The following is a 19641-nucleotide window of genomic DNA, read 5'->3' on the forward strand; positions in this document are numbered from 1 at the left end:
TCAAAGAGAAGGGACATGGTGGTCATGGGAGATTTTAATTACCCGGATATCTGTTGGAAGTCCAACGCTGCTAAAAATGCTAGATCCAATATATTCCTGACTTGTCTTGCTGACAACTTCCTATTCCAGAAGGTGGACAGGGAAACAAGGGGGTCTGCTATCTTAGACTTCATTCTCACCAACAGGGAAGAACTGGTCGATGAGGTTAAAGTAGTAGGCACCCTGGGTAGTAGTGACCACATACTCTTGGAATTCACAACCTTGGGGAGAGGAAAACCTGTACATAGTCAGACATGTAGGTTGGACTTCAAAAGAGTAAATTTTAACAAACTTAAACTTATGCTAGGTCCCATGGTCAGAAATACTTAAGGAGAAGGGAGTTCAAGAAGGGTTGGCGTTTCTTAAAAATAAAATACTGAAGGCGCAATGCCAAACCATTCCTATGAGAAGGAAAAATGGGAGGAGCCTAAAGAGGCCAGGGTGGCTCCATAAACAGCTTTTTAAAGAGTTGAGAAATAAAAAAGACTCATTTAGGAAGTCGAAGGAGAGCCTTATAACCAAAGAGGAATATAAGCAAATAACTAGTGCTTGTAGGGAGAGTGTTAGGAAAGCTAAAGCTCAGTATGAACATAGGCTAGCGAGAGATGCTAAACGCAACAAAAAAGGATTCTTTTCCTATGTACAGAGTAAGAGTAAGAACAAGGACAAGATAAGCCCATTGCGTGGACCGGAAAGTGAAATTGTAACAGGAGATGAAGAGGGCAGAACTCCTCAATTCCTACTTTTCCTCAGTTTTTTCTCGTGAGGGAAGTGGTGCTCAACATGGCATAAACAGAACATGTGATGAGGGAAGGGATTTGCAGCCACGAATTGGCGTTGGGGTAGTGCACAAACACCTGGTTTCTTTAAATGAAACAAAATCCTCTGGGCCAGTTGAACTGCACCCAAGGGTACTCAAAGAACTTGCAGATGTAATTTCGGAACCTCTGTCCATTATTTTTGAAAAGTCTTGGCAAACAGGTGAGGTGCCAGAAGATTGAAGGCGGGCAAATGTTGTCCCCATCTTCAAGAAGGGGAAAAAGGAGGATCCAGGTAACTATTGACGCATCAGCTTGACTTCTATACCAGGAAAAGTGTTCGAACAAATCATCAAACAGTCAGTCCTTGAGCATTTAGAAAGGATGGATCTGATCACTAAGAGCCAGCATGGGTTTCTCAAGAATAAGTCATGTCAGACTAATCTTATCTCCTTTTTTGAGAAAGTTACTACCTTGCTGGATCAGGGGAATGCTGTAGACATAGTTTATCTAGACTTCAGTAAGGCTTTTGATAAGGTTCCACATAGTATTCTAGTTGACAAATTGGGAAAATGTGGGTTAGATCCTATTATTGTTAGATGGATCTGCAACTGGTTGACAGATCGTACCCAAAGAGTGCTAGTTAATGGTTCCTCATCCACTTGGAGAGAAGTGACTAGTGGAGTTCCTCAGGGATCTGTGCTGGGCCCTGTGTTGTTCAACATCTTTATAAATGATTTGGATGAAGGAATAGAGGGGGTGCTTATTAAATTTGCAGATGATACTAAATTGGGAGGGGTAGCAAATACGGTAGAAGACAGAGCCAAGATGCAGGATGATCTTGACAGGCTGGAGAAATGGGTTAGAACTAATAAAATGCACTTCAACAAAGACAAATGTAAAGTTCTGCATTTAGGTAGGAAAAATCAAATGCACAATTATAGGAGGGGGGAGACTTGTTTGAGCAGTAGTGTGTGTGAAAAGGATCTTGGGGTCTTAGTAGACCAAACACTGAACATGAATCAACAGTGTGATGCTGTAACTAAAAAGGCAAACACAGTCTTGGGCTGCATCAACAGAAGTATAGTGTCCAGATCACGCGAAGTGATGGTATCGCTTTACTCTGCTCTGGTTAGACCTCAACTAGAATACTGTGTTCAGTTTTGGGCACCACAATTTAAGAAAGATGTAGACAAGGTGGAACGTGTCCAGAGAAGGGCAACAAAGATGGTGAGGGGTATGGAGACCAAGTCCTGTGAGGAAAGGTTGAAGGAGCTGGGTATGTTTAGCCTGAAGAGGAGAATACTGAGAGGGGATATGATAACCATGTTCAAGTACTTGAAGGGCTGTCATATAGAGGAGGGTGCCGAGTTGTTTTCTGTGGCTCCAGAAGGTCGGACCAGAACCAACAGGTTGAAATTAAATCAAAAGAGTTTCCGTCTAGACATTAGGAAGAATTTTCTAACAGAGCGGTTCCTCAGTGGAACAGGCTTCCTCGGGAGGTGGTAAGCTCTCCTTCCCTGGAGGTTTTTAAGAAGAGGCTAGATGGCCATCTGTCAGCAATGCTGATTCTGTGACCTTAGGCAGATGATGAGAGGGAGGGCATCTTGGCCATCTTCTGGTCACTAGGGGTGTGGAGGGGGGAGGTAGTTGTGAATTTCCTGCATTGTGCAGGGGGTTGGACTTGATGGCCCTGGTGGTCCCTTCCAACTCTATGATTCTATGATTCTATTCTATGATCCCCGCGCCTTCCCCCTCTGCCGCCTGCCGCCGCTGGCCTAACTCCACTTACACCAGCATCCTGGCCTCTTATGCCAGCATAAGAGCCTTTTGCACCGGAGGAAGGCCCTGCGGGCCTCTTAAGCACTTTCACCTCCAAACCTGTACACCTTCTTAGAGCAGACTCTTAGATTCTAAATACAGCAGCTCTAATTACATGATCCCCATTTTGGCAATTTTTTGTCCCCAAGGGACTTTTTAGTCCTTAAGTAATAATGTAACCTTCTTTCAGGCCTGATTTCTCTAATTTTATTCATCTTGATTTTATTCATTTTGATTCTGGGTATTTAATCCAATCCAATATCCAAACAACACCAGCAGCTTGATAGTATAATTTAATGTTTGGTAATGCTAGTCCTCTTTTTTTCTGCACCCTGTAAAAGCTTTTGTGTTTTATTTTTGCTCTTTCCTTATGATTGAGCTCTCTTCCTGATGCCATACCACACACACACACCATTTTGGACACGGACTTGCTTATTTCATGTCTGTGTGCCATGGATTCTGACATGCCGGTCAGATCCAGCCTCACTCAGCTTTTATTCTTTTAATTTATTGATTAGAATTGCTTCTGGATCACCTGTTGGCTCCCCATTCTTTGCTAAGTGCTCCTTGTCAGATATCAAAACAAGTGTGAACATCTGAGGACCAAAGGATCTAAGCCATCCCCAGTGATTCCCCCATGTAGAAAATTATAGATAATATTTTCCCTTCTCTCTCCCTCTGCCTCCTTTCCCCTCTACTACTTGCCCCCTTTCTCTTTTGAAGCACTCACTGCTCCGTGGGGGTAACTACTGGATGGGTGTCAGAATCAGGTACTGATATTGACTGGCAGTGTAGCATTTTTGTACAATATTGTACTGAAGTATTTCTGTTACAACTTGACTATATCAGATTCTTCCAATGTTTTTTGTCTTTGTCTTCCTTTCTAAGCCTGCTTTGGAGCGCCATCACTTTTATTTCAATCTAAGGGCAAGTTGTATTCATTTCCTCCCCTTTGAGCCTGAGCCTGAGTGACCTGTTTACATGGACAAGAGGGTTTGCATATCACACTGAACACATCTGGTAACTTTTTTGTCACCCTATCTTCATTTTGATTACAATATATCCATACATCGTTTTGATTTTTACAACTACATTGGGAAGTACATTAAACTGAAGGACAGAGATTGCCAAATATCCAGTTAGTATCTCATAACTGTGAGTCACTATAGAAGGATGAAACAAAAATAACATGGTACCAGAGCCATTAGTAGGGATGTGCATGATCTGGTACAAGCCTCTCCTTCTCCTCCCAGCCTTGTAACATTCTGGGGTCCTGTTAGACTTCTGTTACCTTGGCAAACATTTGGGGTGGGGCAGCTGCTTCCACACCAACAGTCAAGAAGATGGCATTGCCACCCAGCTGACAGAATAGTTTGGGGGCTTAAAGAATATGGTTAACCCACTTTCAGCTCACAGACCACTACAGCAATCACTTGGAGGGCAGGATGAGTACTGGACTGAAGGCTTATTGGCAGTGGTTTTGGGGCTGAAATGTGTGTGACAATATTTCAGCTCATAAGCCACTACTAATCTCTTGGACAGCAGGGCCTCCTGCAATGACCTTTGCCACTCTAGTGACTAGCAATGGATTTAGGGCACCAAGCATGCCACCTACCGAAGGATGAGGACTGGGATTATTGCCCTGAGTTACTACACAAAAGGAATGGCTCTGAGTGACATAAACTGAACTAGCAACTGTCAGTTATTCAGTAGTAGAGAATGACATTATGCAAAACAACTACAATGGAAACATAAAGTTTTCATCTTTGGGTGGTCAGTCCTTTCAGTTTAGTTAGCATATACAAGCTAAGGGTAGGCAGTACAGCAGTTCATTTAAATATTTGTAGTTTTATCATGTTGTAGTTTTATCATGTTGTAATTTGCCCAGACCTTTTGGGATAAAGTCTGGGGTACATACCACTCAGTCTCCCTAACAATAAAGCCAGTTTTGAAAGGTGCTATGTTAGCTCTGGGCTCGCCAGATAAATCTCACAAACGACCTCTAGGCATGTTCTCCATAGAAAGTTAGTTTAATGGGAAAATACACAGCAAGTTAAAGAATCCAACTGGGAAGATGCAATGAGACTAATGGGGGTAGGAATCAGAGTACAGTAGATATACAGTTGCAATGAACTCTCTGGACAACTCCTAATTGCTACGGCAACATAAGATAATGGTTCCCAGTATCGCAGTCAAAACAAAGTGAAACTGAATAACAGAACAACCTTGAAAAGCCATCTGGCCTGTCCGCTGCTTCCCCTGTTGGCGGGTACCAGGCCATGCCTGACATTCTAATGAAATCAAGCAATCAAACTTCAGATGGTGCAGATACACTTAAGCTTTTGAATTACTCTCATTAAGTTCATCTTGGATACAGAGTTCTCTGACAGAATATTTATTCACTAAAAAATTTCAATTGACACTATTGTGTGTTCTCCTTTGTGACTAAAAGAATAACTGAATGATTGGAACTTACCTGTAAAAGTATCATAAACAAAATATATCAACAATTCACTTCAAGTACTTGTAAGTCCCATTCATTTCTAAGGGATTTTAATATACTTAAGGGAGTTTAATATAGAGAGCCAGGCCTTTTATTCACGGGTTGTTTCCATGGCAGTTACACACACACACCCCGGACTACTTTTGGGCTTTGCCTTCATTATGCTCTCTCCCCGCATTTTCCCTGCGATTATTGGATGCCTCCAGAAAACCCGGGGAAAACGTGGGGAGAGAGTAAAGTGACTTCTAAAGGTTGGGAAAGATGTGAATAATGAAGATGAGGCCCCAAAGTAGACAGAGTACAATCACCACAGAAATAACCCGTGCATGAAAGGCCCCAGTGTGGTGTAGACATAAGAATGTCGAACTAGGATCTTGGAAACCCAGTTTCGAATCCCCATTCTACCACAGACTCTTGCTTCGTGACCTTGGGCCAGTCAAACTCTGTCAACCTAACAACCTCACAGGGTTGTTGTAAGGGTACGATGGAGGGGAGGGGAGTGATGTAAGCTGCCTTAAGTCCCCATTGAGGAGAAAGGTAGGGTATAGATGAAATAAATAATCAATTTCCCCATTAAAATCAATGGGACTTAAATATGCCCAAACAAAATAATTGGGCTAATGTAAACTCACGACCTGAGTTCGATCCCGACAGATGTCGGTTTCAGGTAGCCGGCTCAAGGTTGACTCAGCCTTCCATCCTTCCGAGGTTGGTAAAATGAGTACCCAACTTGCTGGGGGTAAAGAGGAGATGACTGGGGAAGGCACTGGCAAACCATCCCGTAAACAAGGTCTGCCTAGGAAACGTCGGGATGTGACATCACCCCATGGGTCAGGAATGACCCGGTGCTTGCACAGGGGACCTTTGCCTTTACCTTTAAACCAACATTACATAATATTATCATAATTATTTAAAATGTGACAAATACAGAATGAATGTACATTGAATTTCTGTTGGTTTACATGCCCTTTCAGAAGTCCATAGAGGCCCAGGCTGTTTCCGGTTTTTGAGGTCCCTAGCCACAATTTAAAAGATTACACATAGAAGATTTAAAGTTTACACATAGAAACAAAATAAGGACCCGAAAAAAGAGTGACATAATTTTCATATTTTTTTGTGATTTAACAAATGCCTTTTTGAGGTGTTGCTTGAACTTGAGGTTCAGGCCAAATTGCCCCTCCCCATTGGCTCTGTCCATGATAGTTTATAAATGTTTGCATAAGGATTTTCTCCTGTGTATATTGCCAGTGAATTTCAACATTGCTTCCTCCAGGAAACATTCTTCACATTGATATCTGCCCAGGAACTCTTGTAGATCATCTGTGGTACTCCTACGTACTGAGGGTTACTCTATAGAGTAGGGTTGTGCATATTGATAAACCCAAACCCAAAATAAACCCGAAATTAGCCATTTTGGCCATATTTGGTTTTTGGTTTTACTGAACCGGGAGAACTCCCCAAACCCGAATAAACAATTCCCAAAAAAGCCGAATAAATATCTGGCTTTTTCTGGTTCTGCTATTCGCCTTTGTTCAGATGCACAGCTCTGTGCTTTCTCCCATTTTTCTATCTTTTTTTGACTGGTTTTGTTAGGGCTCCATAGTTGGGGCCCTTTTGAGGTTAGAGCCAACTGGGTCTGACCAACCATTCAGTGGGTTGATCTGAATCAAGCATAATTTTTAAAAGATGTCCCATCCAGAGGGATATACCCTCCAACTAAAAAGAATCGGCTTCAACAGCTGCTCACACCACCAGGTTTCCAAAGGAGACTCCCTCACCCACGCAGATCTCCTTCAGACAGCCCCTATGGTACAGACTTTGGCTGGCTCCGATATCACACACCCCGCAGAAAACCTGCTGTCAAATTGAAGGTCACCCCAAGTAGAGGCTTCATTTCCCCGCACTGTGAACATCTCTTGAAATCAGATTTTTGATGACCACAAAAAAAGATTGTTCACAGGATGTCATTTGCCTCTCAAATAAATGTTTTCCGTGCCTTATTTTTCTTCCATTTAAGCCATTTTCCTCAGTTTGGAGGCTAATTTGCATGGACATCATGCTATGCACTCCAGATACGAAGGGAGCCCCCAGACTTTGAGGTGCCAGCCTGCCAATTAGCTTTTTCCACCAGTCCTTGGCAATGCTGAACTTCTGAACCTGAAAACCGAACATTGACATAGGTGGACACACTGTTTTTCAAGTGAACAAATCCAACAGTACTTATCTTCTCATAGAGGAAGGCCTTATAAATGTTCCAGGGAATGTTCAAAGTTCCGCCAGATGCTTCTGCTCTTGCCTAATGCCAGTGCTATTTGGAGGTAAAACTACTCCTGTTAAAAAATCCTGTATTCCAAAATATTTTTGCTATGGCTTTTTTCACATCATTATTCCTCAGACTGTAGATCAAAGGGTTGAGCATGGGGATCACTACAGTGTAGAACATGGACACCCATTTATCTTGATCCAATGAGTAACTGGAGCTGGGTCGAAAATACATAAACAGCATTGTTCCATGGAATATCCCTACAGCTGTTATGTGAGAGGCACAGGTGGAAAAAGCTTTCTGTCTACCTTCAGCAGAGGACATTCTCATGATTGTGCTCAAGATGTAAGTATAGGAAACAAGAATCATTCCAATGCTGCTTCCTATAATAAAACCAATGAAGGCAAACATCACAATCTCATTGACGTAGGTATCAGAGCAGGAAAGTGCCAGGAGGGGAGGTATGTCACAGAAGAAATGATTTATGACATTGGATCTACAAAATGATAGTCGGAATGTATTGCAGGTGTGTATCATTGAATCCACCATGCCTACAAGGTATGCTACAGCCATCAAGTGTTTGCAGACCTTTTTGGACATAATAACTGTATAGAGTAGTGGGTTGCAGATAGCCACATACCTGTCATAAGCCATCACAGCCAACAAAAGACACTCTACATCTGCAAGAAATCCAAATGTATACATCTGTATAGCACAGGCATTATATGAAATCCTTTTACTCTTACTTAAAAGGTCAGAGAGCATTTTGGGGGCAATAACTGAGGAGTAGCAGAGGTCAACAAAGGACAAGTTACCCAGGAAAAAATACATGGGATTGTGAAGTTGAGATTCACCACAGATTAACACAATCATTCCAAGATTCCATATTATGGTGACAATATAAATCAATAGGAACATCAAAAAAAGAGGGAGCTGCATTTGAGGGTTATCTGTGAATCCCAGCAGTTCAAAGTCAGCTAAAACTGAGTGATTTCCTTTATCCATTGTCATTCACGAAGGATGCCAGTTGAAGACATCAGCTACATGTTTAATTTTTGACTTTTCTCTGGAAAGGAGGAAATGGAAAGACAATTTCATTCAACTTGGCTTTTATACAGGAACAATTCTGAAACCAAAATTATTTTTATACACAGTACCCCTGCTTACTAAGTGAGGTATTTAGCGTTGAGTATAGCCTCTTCTTAATGACATTACTTTGCATTCAAGAGAACTGTGAGTGGAAGACAGATAACAGAATTGGACTTTCCCTGAACCCACCTCCTACTGGAGCTCACTGAGCTCCCCTAAACATTGCTCTGTGCTTAACAGACCCCCTAGGAACAGGTCTGTGAACAATGTGTGGATTTGTAGTGGGAGGATGCAGTCAGCAGAAATTGCTCTTTCTGTTGGCAGAAGACAGAAAATGGCTGTTGGATACTAGCTAATGTGGTTAGACATATAGGACATATATTATGGCTGATGGATCTTCATTCTTTTTTGAATCTGAAGAAGTGAGCTTTGAAACATGAATGCTTATACCCAGAGAGAAAAAATGTTGGCATCTTAACTGCTACTGGACTCAAAGGGTATATAGTTGTACCTGAAGCTAAAGATAAGTGCTGCATGGTTTCCTAAGAATTTTGGGTGACAGTTGGACGTTGGGCAAGCCTGTCTCTTCTCTTGCAGTGACTCCTGAGAGCTAGCACAGGAAAGATGTTTTATACTGCTTACCCTGCCCTGAGTTTAAATTTCAAGATCCTAGATTCCCCCCCCCCACTCCTTAAGAAAGTATCACACAGAAAATGGGTATGTTAACAAATTGGTTGAATGCCAGCAGGCATATGGGTATCATTGAATGTGTGTATCATATGCATATATCATACTTACATAAATAATGTTGCCTTGCCTAGATTGCTGTTTTTGTGACATATTTTTACTTGTGGTTTGGAGGGGGTGGGGCCATGACAATCTTGTAGTCTTGGTGGGTGGTAGTGAATGAAAGGTTAAGGACCAGTGGATTAATATCAAGCTGCAGCCATAGAAACAATCAGAAAAAACTGGTACAAGCTTTGGTTCTGGACATTTAAGTTGTGCATAATTAGACCGAACAAACATGCTAAGGCATTTACCAGACTTCATATAAGGTTGAACCTTATGATGGAGTCACATGTCTATGGTTTTCCTACTGAAAGGTCATTTTCAAATTGTGAACAAGCATGAATTTGGCATTGCTCGAAGAAATCAAATTGGTCTGTGATTGCAATATGGGCATGTACTTTCTCAAAATCAATTCCCAAATGATCAACCATAGTCAAGAGATTGCAAAGTCCATCCTCAAGTACCCACCCATGTGCTAAACATCTTTGTCTGAATTAGTGAATTTACCTGGAGTATCCTGAGTGATTTCTTCTTTGCTTTCAGTGTCTGTAAACAGGCAAGGAGATCTTTAAAGCTTTTCGGTTATCATCTGGGACATTATCCCTGATGTATCTGAATACCCCTGATCCTGGGAATAATGTAAATTGTTGTGTTAATTAAGAGTTAACTTTCTTGCTATTTCAAAATAGGAATTTCTTGCATGTCATAGACATCTAGGACTTCCTGATGAACATAAAACCAGCTACTTGATACTTCCACACTGGGGCTTCTATGGCCACAATCCTAAATCACTTCCCTGGTAGTAAGCCCCACTGAATAGACTAGACAGGATTTCTCCTTATGGTTCTCATCACTGATAACGACCAATGCACCAATCAATGGGAAATCTTATCAATTCTGACAAAATATTAAGACTTAAACTGAATAATAATAAATTGAATAATATCATAATAAATTGTCCTTTCTTTGCTTCCATCACAAAATATGGAGGGGTTATCCAGGAAGAAAGAAAAATAACTTTTTATGTATCCTCTATAGTTTTATCATCTTGGCCTTGGACTCTGTTATCAGCAGGACCGTCTCTCCTCCTATCTATTTGCTCATCTGAGCAGGGTCTTCTGCAGGTACCACCTTGCAAATGGCCAAGATCAACAACTGTCCTTACACGTATATTCTCATTAGTAGCCCCCGCCTTGTGGAATTCCCTACCTGAGGAGGACAGGAAGGCTCCCATGCTTCTGTCATTCCACAACAATTCTGTAAAACAGAATTTTTCAGGAGGGTATTTTTATGCAGGCGAGTAGGGCTAAACTATAATGGAATGGTTCAGGAGATGTTTGAAGGAAAGGAATGGGTCTGTAAACTTTATTAGTATGTGTGATATGTGTTATCTGTTGCCATATTCATTATCTTGTTCTCAGTATGATGTATTTCAACTTATTTGTTTGTTTGTTTGTTTATTCAAATTTATAACCCGCCCTCATCCCCAGTGAACCGGGCTCAGGGCGGGTAACAAAAATTAAGAACATAAATATCCAATAAACCTCCTTAAAACAGTAATCATTAAAACCATTAAAATCCTAATCAGATGGCCATAACTATACCTAGGTGCTACAGCAGATAAGTGTCAGCAGATCAACCCCCCACAGATTTCAAGAGTGGGGGCTGGATGGGGAGGCCAGTAAAGATGGATCTTCTTCTGCTTGCAGCTGTCCCGAGTTATAGGCCTGGTGGAATATCTCCATTTTAGAGGCCCTGCTGAACTCCTTAAGATCCCACAGGATCTTAAGATCCTGATCCTGAACTCCTTAAGATCCTGATGTTACCAGGAAGACTATTCCACCAGGCCCGGGCCAGGGCCAAAAAAGCCCTGGCCCTTGTTGAAGACATCCGCACATTCTTTGGGTCAGGGACCACCAGTAGATTACTGTTAACAGATCGTAAGGCTCTCTGGGAGGCATACTCGGAGAGGCGGTCCCGCAGGTATGATGGTCCCAAACCATGTAAGGCTTTAAAGGTTAAAACCAGCACCTTGAACCTGATCCGATACTCCAGCTGGAGCCAGTGCAGTTGATCGAAGACGGAGGTTCTTTGACTCGGTCGGGGAGGCCTTGGGGCAAGGTGCCGGCTCCTGACTCTTGATGGCGTGCAATTAACATCTGCACCTGCCGTCAAGAGTCTGGGTGCGATCCTTGATGTCTCCTTATCTATGGAGGCTCAGGTCACAGCCGTGGTCAAGGCGGCCTTTTTCCATCTTTGCTGAGCGTCTTACCTCTACCACCCCGACCTAGCCACGGTGATTAATGCGACGGCAGGACACTTTCATTTCCACTTCAGCTACCCAAAGGTGGTGAGTCAAGCAGGACTCTCAACAGCACCAGTACACAGTTCTGACAGCCCACGATGCAAGGAAGCAGTATAAATTATTGTTAGTTTAGGCATGGTGACATTATTTATTTATTTACTTACTAGTAGTTTATTAGATACAACTCTCTTCAAAATCTCTCATTTTTTGACAGGTCTGTGGGGTTCAGGGGTGCCCCATACTTATCATTTTTATATAAAAAGTAGGTGTGACCAAACAGCAGCACTTATTGGAAGGTTTCAGTTTTTTAGGTGCTGTTACAACTTTGGCCACTAGAGGACCTCTGGGTAATGAAGTGAAGGCTTAGATAGCTAGAGCGAGTTTGGCGTCGAACTCACAACGAGGCTGCAAGAATTTGAGGTCAAAGACCAATACATAAGAACATAAGAAAGGCCATGCTGAATCAGACCAAGGTCCATCTAGTCCAGCAGTCAGTTCACACACTGGTATTTTAATTATTTATTTTTGATGTTTTAACCCTGGAAATGAAAGTGTCCTGCCCTCTCTACTCTGTGCCCTTCCTTTACTGAATAAGGACCTAGTGCCCTGGCTTCCTTGCCCTGCCGCTAACTCACACCGATGTTTGATTCGCTTGGTACTCCTGCAGGACACACTGATCTACTCTGCCCCGATAATAGGAGTCTTTCCCCACCCTATAGGGTCCCTGGGCCTGATCCCCAGGCCAAGAGCCACAGGTCAAGAGCCCTTGTGCTCTCGCCCTTCGGCTCACTTTTAAGGTTTGTGCCTCTGGGGAAGAGGAGCATTTGCAATTTAAATGCTCTCATCCCCTCCTTTCACACACAAGCTCCACCCAGCACCAATCAAAAACCCCTCTTTAGAAGACTGCAATCAGGTTTCAATTAGGCTACAATCACCTCAAACACAGTCCTTTCTCAGCAACCTTAGTTAATGCTCCCCAGCAGTTTTAGGAAAGGCAAAAATCAGTGCTCACTTCCCTCTGCCTGTCTCCCATCCCAGTTCAGCTCAGCTGAATTACATGCATACTGTATGTAATAACCAACATGCAACATAATATCATATAAAATAAAAACTAAAAACCTATCAAATAGAGCAGATTACAGTATGGTAGTTTAACTATAAACTCTTACACGTAAAACAGTCATCAGGATCATCCACTATTAGACTTCAGTAGACCAAGCTCGTCATTACCTATATCTTTAGTTTTTATCCTACTTTGAGCTTTAATTGCTGAAACACAGTATTTAGCAACCTGTCTTTTCATCTGTCAATAATGTGCTCCCTAGTCTCAACTTCTCCAAGTTCACATGGACAAATCCTCACCTCAAATGGAATCTTATTGTATTTTCCTTCAATTATGGTGGATGGTAGTACTGCGCATCTAGCTAGAGTAAAAGATTTGCGTAATTTGTTTACATTTAAATCTGTGAGGTACAAGAGAGGTGCCAATATATATCTGTTTTTTTAAAGATGACAGGAAACCAGGACCAGGCTAAGGAATGATACAAGGTGCAGGCTGACAAACTCAGAGCTCCTCAGTGGGATCTTGTGGTCGGAGAGAAGGTGTACCTTTCTACCAAGGACTTAAAGTCCCTGCGTCCATGTAGAAAACTTTGCCAAAGGTACCTGGGTCTGTTTACTATATCCCGAGTAATCAATGAGGTCACTGCTGAACTGGACCTCCCCAAGACTCTGCAAGGGGTACACCCCGTGTTTCACGTGAGCCTTCTGAAGCCCTTTTCTCCCGCTCCCGATTGGCACCCCAAACCCCCAGCGGTGACACCTATCATGGTGCAGGGGGAACAGCATTTTGAAATTTCCAGGGTCCTGGACTCCAGGCTGCAGAGAGGTCAGCTGGAGTACCTGGTGAGCTGGAAACACTTGAACTCAAGTCATGATGAGTGGGTCGCAGCAGAACACGTGAACGCTCCCTCTCTGATCACCGAGTTCCATCAGTGTTGTCCCAACAAACCTGGGAACCCGGGGAGGGGGTCTTTGGAGAGGCATTCCCAAACAAGATGGTTTCCCCGCGAACAAGATGGAGTTCTCCGTGCACTCCTTCCCCCCCCCCCATTTTGCACACGAGCTCCGGCCAGGGATTTACAATTGTATTGGGACCCGCCCGTGTAAATCTCCAATCTGATATCGGGTCCCGCGCACAGAGCCGAGAGCTCGGCCATCTCCTCCACTGATTGCTCACAATTGTTTCTGTTCAGTTTTACTTAAGTCGTTACCGGCAGGAAACGACTACATTGTCTCTTTGTTCCTGTAACCCTATTGTATCAGCCCTATATATATATCCTCTCTCCCCCAGTCATGTATTCCAGCCTTGTTTGTCTCCTTACTGAAATCACTACTTTCGGAATAAATCTTTGAATCGCTGCTCTGCCTGGATTTGAGTTCTATTGCCTAAAACGCCGTGCTTTTGTTGAAGCCTGACAAGTGGTCTCCTGTCTGTGACAATCTTTACCCATTGCTCCTTGGGCTGTTGATTCTTCTTCTTGTATTCCTGTAGTATGGTCTGAGAGCTCATTATTTCTTGTCAAAAAGTTTTTAATATCTTCCAACGAATTGACGGCATGTTTAACTTGTTTATAGGTGAAGGTAAGTCCTTGTGGTAGCAACCAGCTGTATTTTATTCCCTTGTTTCTCAGTGTCTCAGCAAAGTCTTTATAGATGGCTCTCTTTTCAATCAGGTGACGAGGAATGTCTTTGAGGATTATTAGTGGTGTATCATCTACACTTAGATGATTCTCCAAATGAAGTTTCATTATGATATTTTTCATCCTGATGTCAAAGAAAGAGACCAAGATCTCTCTAGCTTTTATTTTCTGTACTCGAGTTGACAAGGGGATTCTGTATATCTTGTTTATTGCATAATTTAATTCTTGTTCATTTAGGTGAAATATATCAGCAAGCAATCTTATGATGGTCTCTCTGGTACCCCCAAGTCTTTCATGCAAATTACATATGTGTAGGTTAGATTCTCTCTGTTGCAGGCCCAAAACAGCTAGTTGATCCTTCACTCGCTCTTCCTGGCGTCGTATTGCATCAATTTGTTGTGCTTGAGATTTAATGTCCATTTTAACTCCTTTCAATTCTTCAGTGTTGTTTTTAACTAAAAGTTCCATCTTATTCATGCCATTTTTCATTACTGTAATTTGATCCTTCAGTTCCTTGATCTCATTTATTAAGCCATCAAATTTTTGAGTAATAATTAAAGTCATTTGGTAGCTGATTGTTCTTGTTGCATGGAAACCTGTTCAAACTTCTTCTTTAATAATTCAGTTTGCATGGCCAACATTTCCTGTATCTTTTGATGATTACTTTCCATGATTTTCTGTGGTTTTTGTATTTTCCAGACTAGTTAGTTAAATATACGCAGGCAGTTCAGTGCAGAAAAGCTACTAAGTTGTTAGAGGGCTCTGGCTTGGCTTTGAAGCTTGTTCCAGGAAGTATACAGAGAATTATAAGGCTGTGGGCTTTCCGTTGCTCCCACTCTATGGTTACAGAAGGTAGGATTTATTTTGCTGCTACACTGAGTGGGGCACATCCGGCCCAACAGCCCACTTTGGTTTCCTGTCTTCCTAGAGAAGCCACTTCCTGAATGAAAATGTGGCTGGAGGACTCTCCTAAGGTAAAGGAATGGAGAATCGAAAGTGAAGGATTTTTCCTCCCCCCTTCTTCGCCGCAGCCGCCGATTGGTAGCTATTTATGCCACTCAGATCTTTCTGATTGTTTTGTTTGCCTGCTATTTCAGTTTTTAGTTTAATTAAATAGTCTTTTTAGTCGGAATGTCATTTAAAATCCTGGGTGAAGGGGTGCAGAATCTTTAACCGATTTTGCAAAGTTCCAGTCATTCGGAATCAGATTAGTAGACAAAAGGAGTTCATGTAACTTACTCGGATGTTGGAAATCGGGGTTTTCTGTTATTGGCTTATTCAATGTTCAGTAAAAGATAGAGGAGATCGCAGCCTAAATCCATGAGACGTTCGTGGTGGTGGAATTCCTCCTCAGCCGGCAGAACTTCGACCAACCCTCCTCCTCATCAAGTAGCTCTTGTGGGAGGGGGGTGGGAGTAAACCTCTCTTCTTCGGCAGCAGGGGGTTGCCTGCATTCCGATCCACTATTTAGGATCGGAGTCGGGGCTTTTAAGGGCCTCCCCGGTTCAGAACGCCTCTAGGTTCCCTCGAGCGATCTTGGGGGACATCTTGCTGGGATCAGCTCTCTACCGGAAGTCCATCCCATTTAGATTTATAATGGTCTTGCTCATGTTCAATCAGCAGTGAAAGACCTAGCTGGTATTGCTTTACTTTAAATCAGGGGTGTCAAACAGGTGGCCCACGGGCCGGAAGTGGCCCCTGAAGGGCTTCCATCTGGCCCGTGAGGCAGCCAGCCCCCTCCCCCGCTCCTTTCTGGGCTTCCCGGGGCTGCTCCGGCCTGAGCCCAGCCAGCCATCCTTTCGCCAAGATTGTGCCATCTCCCCACTGGGAGACAGTGCGATCTTCAGTCCCTCCCCGCCCCAAGCAAGCTCCCACATGGAGCTTGCCTGGGGTGGGGGTGGGGGGGCAAGTGAAGGTCGTGCTGTCTTCCCACAGGGAGGCAGCATGATCTTCAGTCCCTCCCGCCCCAGGCAAGCTCTCATGTGGAGCTTGCCGGGGGGGGGGGAGTGAAGATCATGCAGGGGGGAGGCAGCACTATCTTCAGTCCCTCCCACCCCAGCCAAGCATAATTTACACCAAGTGTAAATCTCAGCAGTTGGAGCTCTAGTCTAGGGCAACTTCTGAGGGTCTGGACTAGTTGAGCAAGATGCTGATTTCCTATCCTCAAGCCTCAACAATCTTGAACTGCTGCTCTATAGGCAGGAAGAACTTCCCAAATGTTAATTCTCCATGCAATTCCTAAAACAAACAAGGGGATGTAGTAAAAGGAATGACAGGATTGCCCATTGGAAACAATGGGAGAGGCTTGCAGGCCCACTGGAGATAATGTGATCCATGAATGGCAGTTGACTTATGAACACATATGAAGCTGCCTTATAGTGAATCCTTGGTCCATCAAAGTCAGTATTGTCTACTCAGACTGGCAGCGGCTCTCCAGGGTCTCAGGCAGGGGTCTTTCACATCTCCTACTTGCCTAGTCCCTTTAATTGGAGATGCCAGGGATTGAACCTGGTACCTTCTGCATGTCCAGCAGATGCTGTACCACTGAGCAACAGCTTCCAGCTTCTCAGTATAAAAGGATTCTTCTCTGGATCGGTGCCTCCTTTGCATCTCATGAGGAGGCTCTGGCAGTCTAAGGCTGTTTTGCCTTCCAAACATTCCCGGATCCCCCTGGCCCTTCAAATTCCCCCACTCAACCTTCCTCAAACAGAAGCCCCCCCAGACCCCTTTTCCTTGCACCAAATAGTGCGATGCAATGTAAAGTCACCCCCATCCTTAGCCCACTGAGCCTTAGATGGGAGTAGCAAAGTGATCCTACATAGGTCTTCTCGGAATCCCATTCCAGTCTGATCAGTGGTGCTTACTCCCCAGGAAAGCGACCTCAGGATGGCACTGTGTGGGACTGCACTGGAAAATCTCCCTTTTGCACACCTCCTCAACTCCCATGGGGTGGCGGTGACCTTTCTGGACCCCCCTGGCCTAAAAGACACCCCCAAAATCCCCATTTCCCCCTTTGCAGACAGCCCCCCTTTTGCATTGAGTTCAGGATGGCAGTACACAGGGTTGCACTGGAAGATCTCCCTTTGCACACCTCCTCAACTCCCCGGGGGCGGTGGCAACCCTCCTGAATCACCCCCCCCCCAGCCAGAAAGATGCCCTCCCAATTTTCCCCTTTGCAGACAGACCCCCCCGTTTTGCATTGAGTTCAGGATGGCACTGCGCAGGATTGCACTGGAAGATCTCCCTTTGCACACCTCCTCCACTTGCATGGGCTCCACTGAAATACATTATAGCACAAAGAAGTTGCAAAGAAAATGCGGAATGGATTTTCCATTAAAGTCTCTGGGCCCAAATAGACTACTCTGGGACTGGAATGACAGGTCGCAGAGTGGAATGACAACCTCTGGGTAGCAGAAGTGTTCTGGGACGAATGACAGCCCCCAAGTGGAATGACAGCCACTGGGAGTAGCAGAAGTGCCCAATACACTGTTTCAGTTACAAGAAATGCCAGAGTTTATACAAATAAGCTAAGACAATTACAATCCATACATTTTGTTGCCATTTATAATTTAGCATATGGTTCAGGATGGGAGCACCAGAGAACCATCTTTAAAAATCTTGCTGAATTTTTTGCTATATCTCTATGGAATTATTAGATGTAAATGTCATATTATGTAAAGAATAGCCATCTTCATAATGTTTAAAGAACAGTGTAATAAAGAATAAATGATCAGCATTTTCATTGGCTCTTAGAAGATTTCACAGTATCTGTAAAATAATTTCATAGCCCATGAGAATCACTGTAATCACTTTGTTACTATTAAGACCAGGAGATTTGACCACAAGGGATATCGCACATGAAAAGTGTCTCCAAGGGCAATGATATCAGTATGAATACTGCTTTGATATCAAGGACTATCATCACACTCTTGGTTTGGTTGAGTAGAGCTCTTCATATTCACCACCATTATCCCTATGTTCTTTAACTTTGTTCCCTATTTCATGAAGGCCACGGAACAAAGGTGAGTCAGCATTTACTTACTAAGGAGTCACCCAGCTTCCTCTGCAATATGCTAATACATGTGAAAAATATTAATGATAACTTTTCACCCTCACTGTACCTATTCCAGAACCTATTGCAGAAACATGTTTGAGAGAGAAATATTGCTGCTTCAGATATATAATTCTCGAAAAAGTGGATGGAGGACCTCAGTTGTCATGAATAAATATTGAGATATGATTTTTCAGGCTTATAAAATAGCTAAGGGGTGGATGTATAGAAAAGAGCCAGACTTCTTAAAAGTGGAAATAACAAAAAATTCTACAAAAATTTACCAAAGGCTCTTGTAGGTTATTTGGGCTGTGTGACTGTGGTCTTGGTATTTTCTTTCCTGACGTTTCGCCAGCAGCTGTGGCAGGCATCTTCAGAGGAGTAACACTGAAGGGCAGAGAGACACTGTCCTTCAGTGTTACTCCTCTGAAGATGCCTGCCACAGCTGCTGGCGAAACGTCAGGAAAGAAAATACCAAGACCACGGTCACACAGCCTGAATAACCTACAAGAACCGATGAACTCTGACCGTGAAAGCCTTCGACAATATTACCAAAGGCTGTTCTTCCGTAACATGGTAGAGAAGTGGTGTAAGTCCCTCTTCTCTACCATGCAGGTGCCCTGTAGTGGGATTAATGTCCTGTCCTTCCTCCAAGAAAGTCAGGATGGCATACATGGTTCCCTATCTCCATTTTTTCACAAAACAGTCCTGTGAGGCTCAGGCTAAGAAAGAGTGAATGGCTCCTTGCTACACAGCCGAGCTTCATGGCTGAATGGAGATTTTTTAACCTGGGTCTCCTGGGCCCTAGTCTGATACTCTAACCACAATATTATGCTGGTTCCTTGGATTCAGACCCCACATGCCACATGGCAGCTGTCCACATAAAATAATGAAAGATAATATTAAATCCAGTGAAAATAGTGGGACCTCCACTCAGTTGGGCTCTTGAGCATAAATTGCTTACTGAAAAATTGTATATAAATTGTTTATATCATGGATGCTTCCAAAGTTATTTCAGACCTGGAAACAACTCATACATTAGGAATCCTCTGATTTATTTTGGTTTTCTGGCATTTGCACACAGTGCCCTGCAGGTATAGTTTGCTGCAGTCTTCAGTTCCTTATGATTTGTGTCTCATCGACAGCGATAAAACTTTGTCAAAAAGCATTCCTGATGTGCTGTACTTAGAACAAGTTTCCTTTTGTGTAGTATTTTACCAATGCATAGAAATTCATGGGCCCATCAGAAAACATCCTGCACCAAAAGGATCTTGATGCCATCATACATAGCATCACACTGAGATTCCTTTTTCGTTGTTTA

General features: G+C 43.2%; 1 protein-coding gene across 1 annotated transcript; it reads right to left on the bottom strand.

Moving 5' to 3' along the window:
• Window positions 1-4933: 4933 nt before the first annotated feature.
• Window positions 4934-8395, bottom strand: LOC130479631 (olfactory receptor 1019-like). Its single transcript, XM_056852026.1, has 2 exons — window positions 7490-8395; window positions 4934-4978 (listed from the first exon to the last, which is right to left on the bottom strand). Exons 1-2 carry the CDS (start codon window positions 8393-8395, stop codon window positions 4934-4936), a joined length of 951 nt encoding a protein of 316 aa, XP_056708004.1.
• Window positions 8396-19641: the final 11246 nt, after the last annotated feature.

The sequence above is a fragment of the Euleptes europaea genome, chromosome 6, assembly GCF_029931775.1.
Source record: "Euleptes europaea isolate rEulEur1 chromosome 6, rEulEur1.hap1, whole genome shotgun sequence".
Lineage (NCBI taxonomy): Eukaryota > Metazoa > Chordata > Lepidosauria > Squamata > Sphaerodactylidae > Euleptes > Euleptes europaea.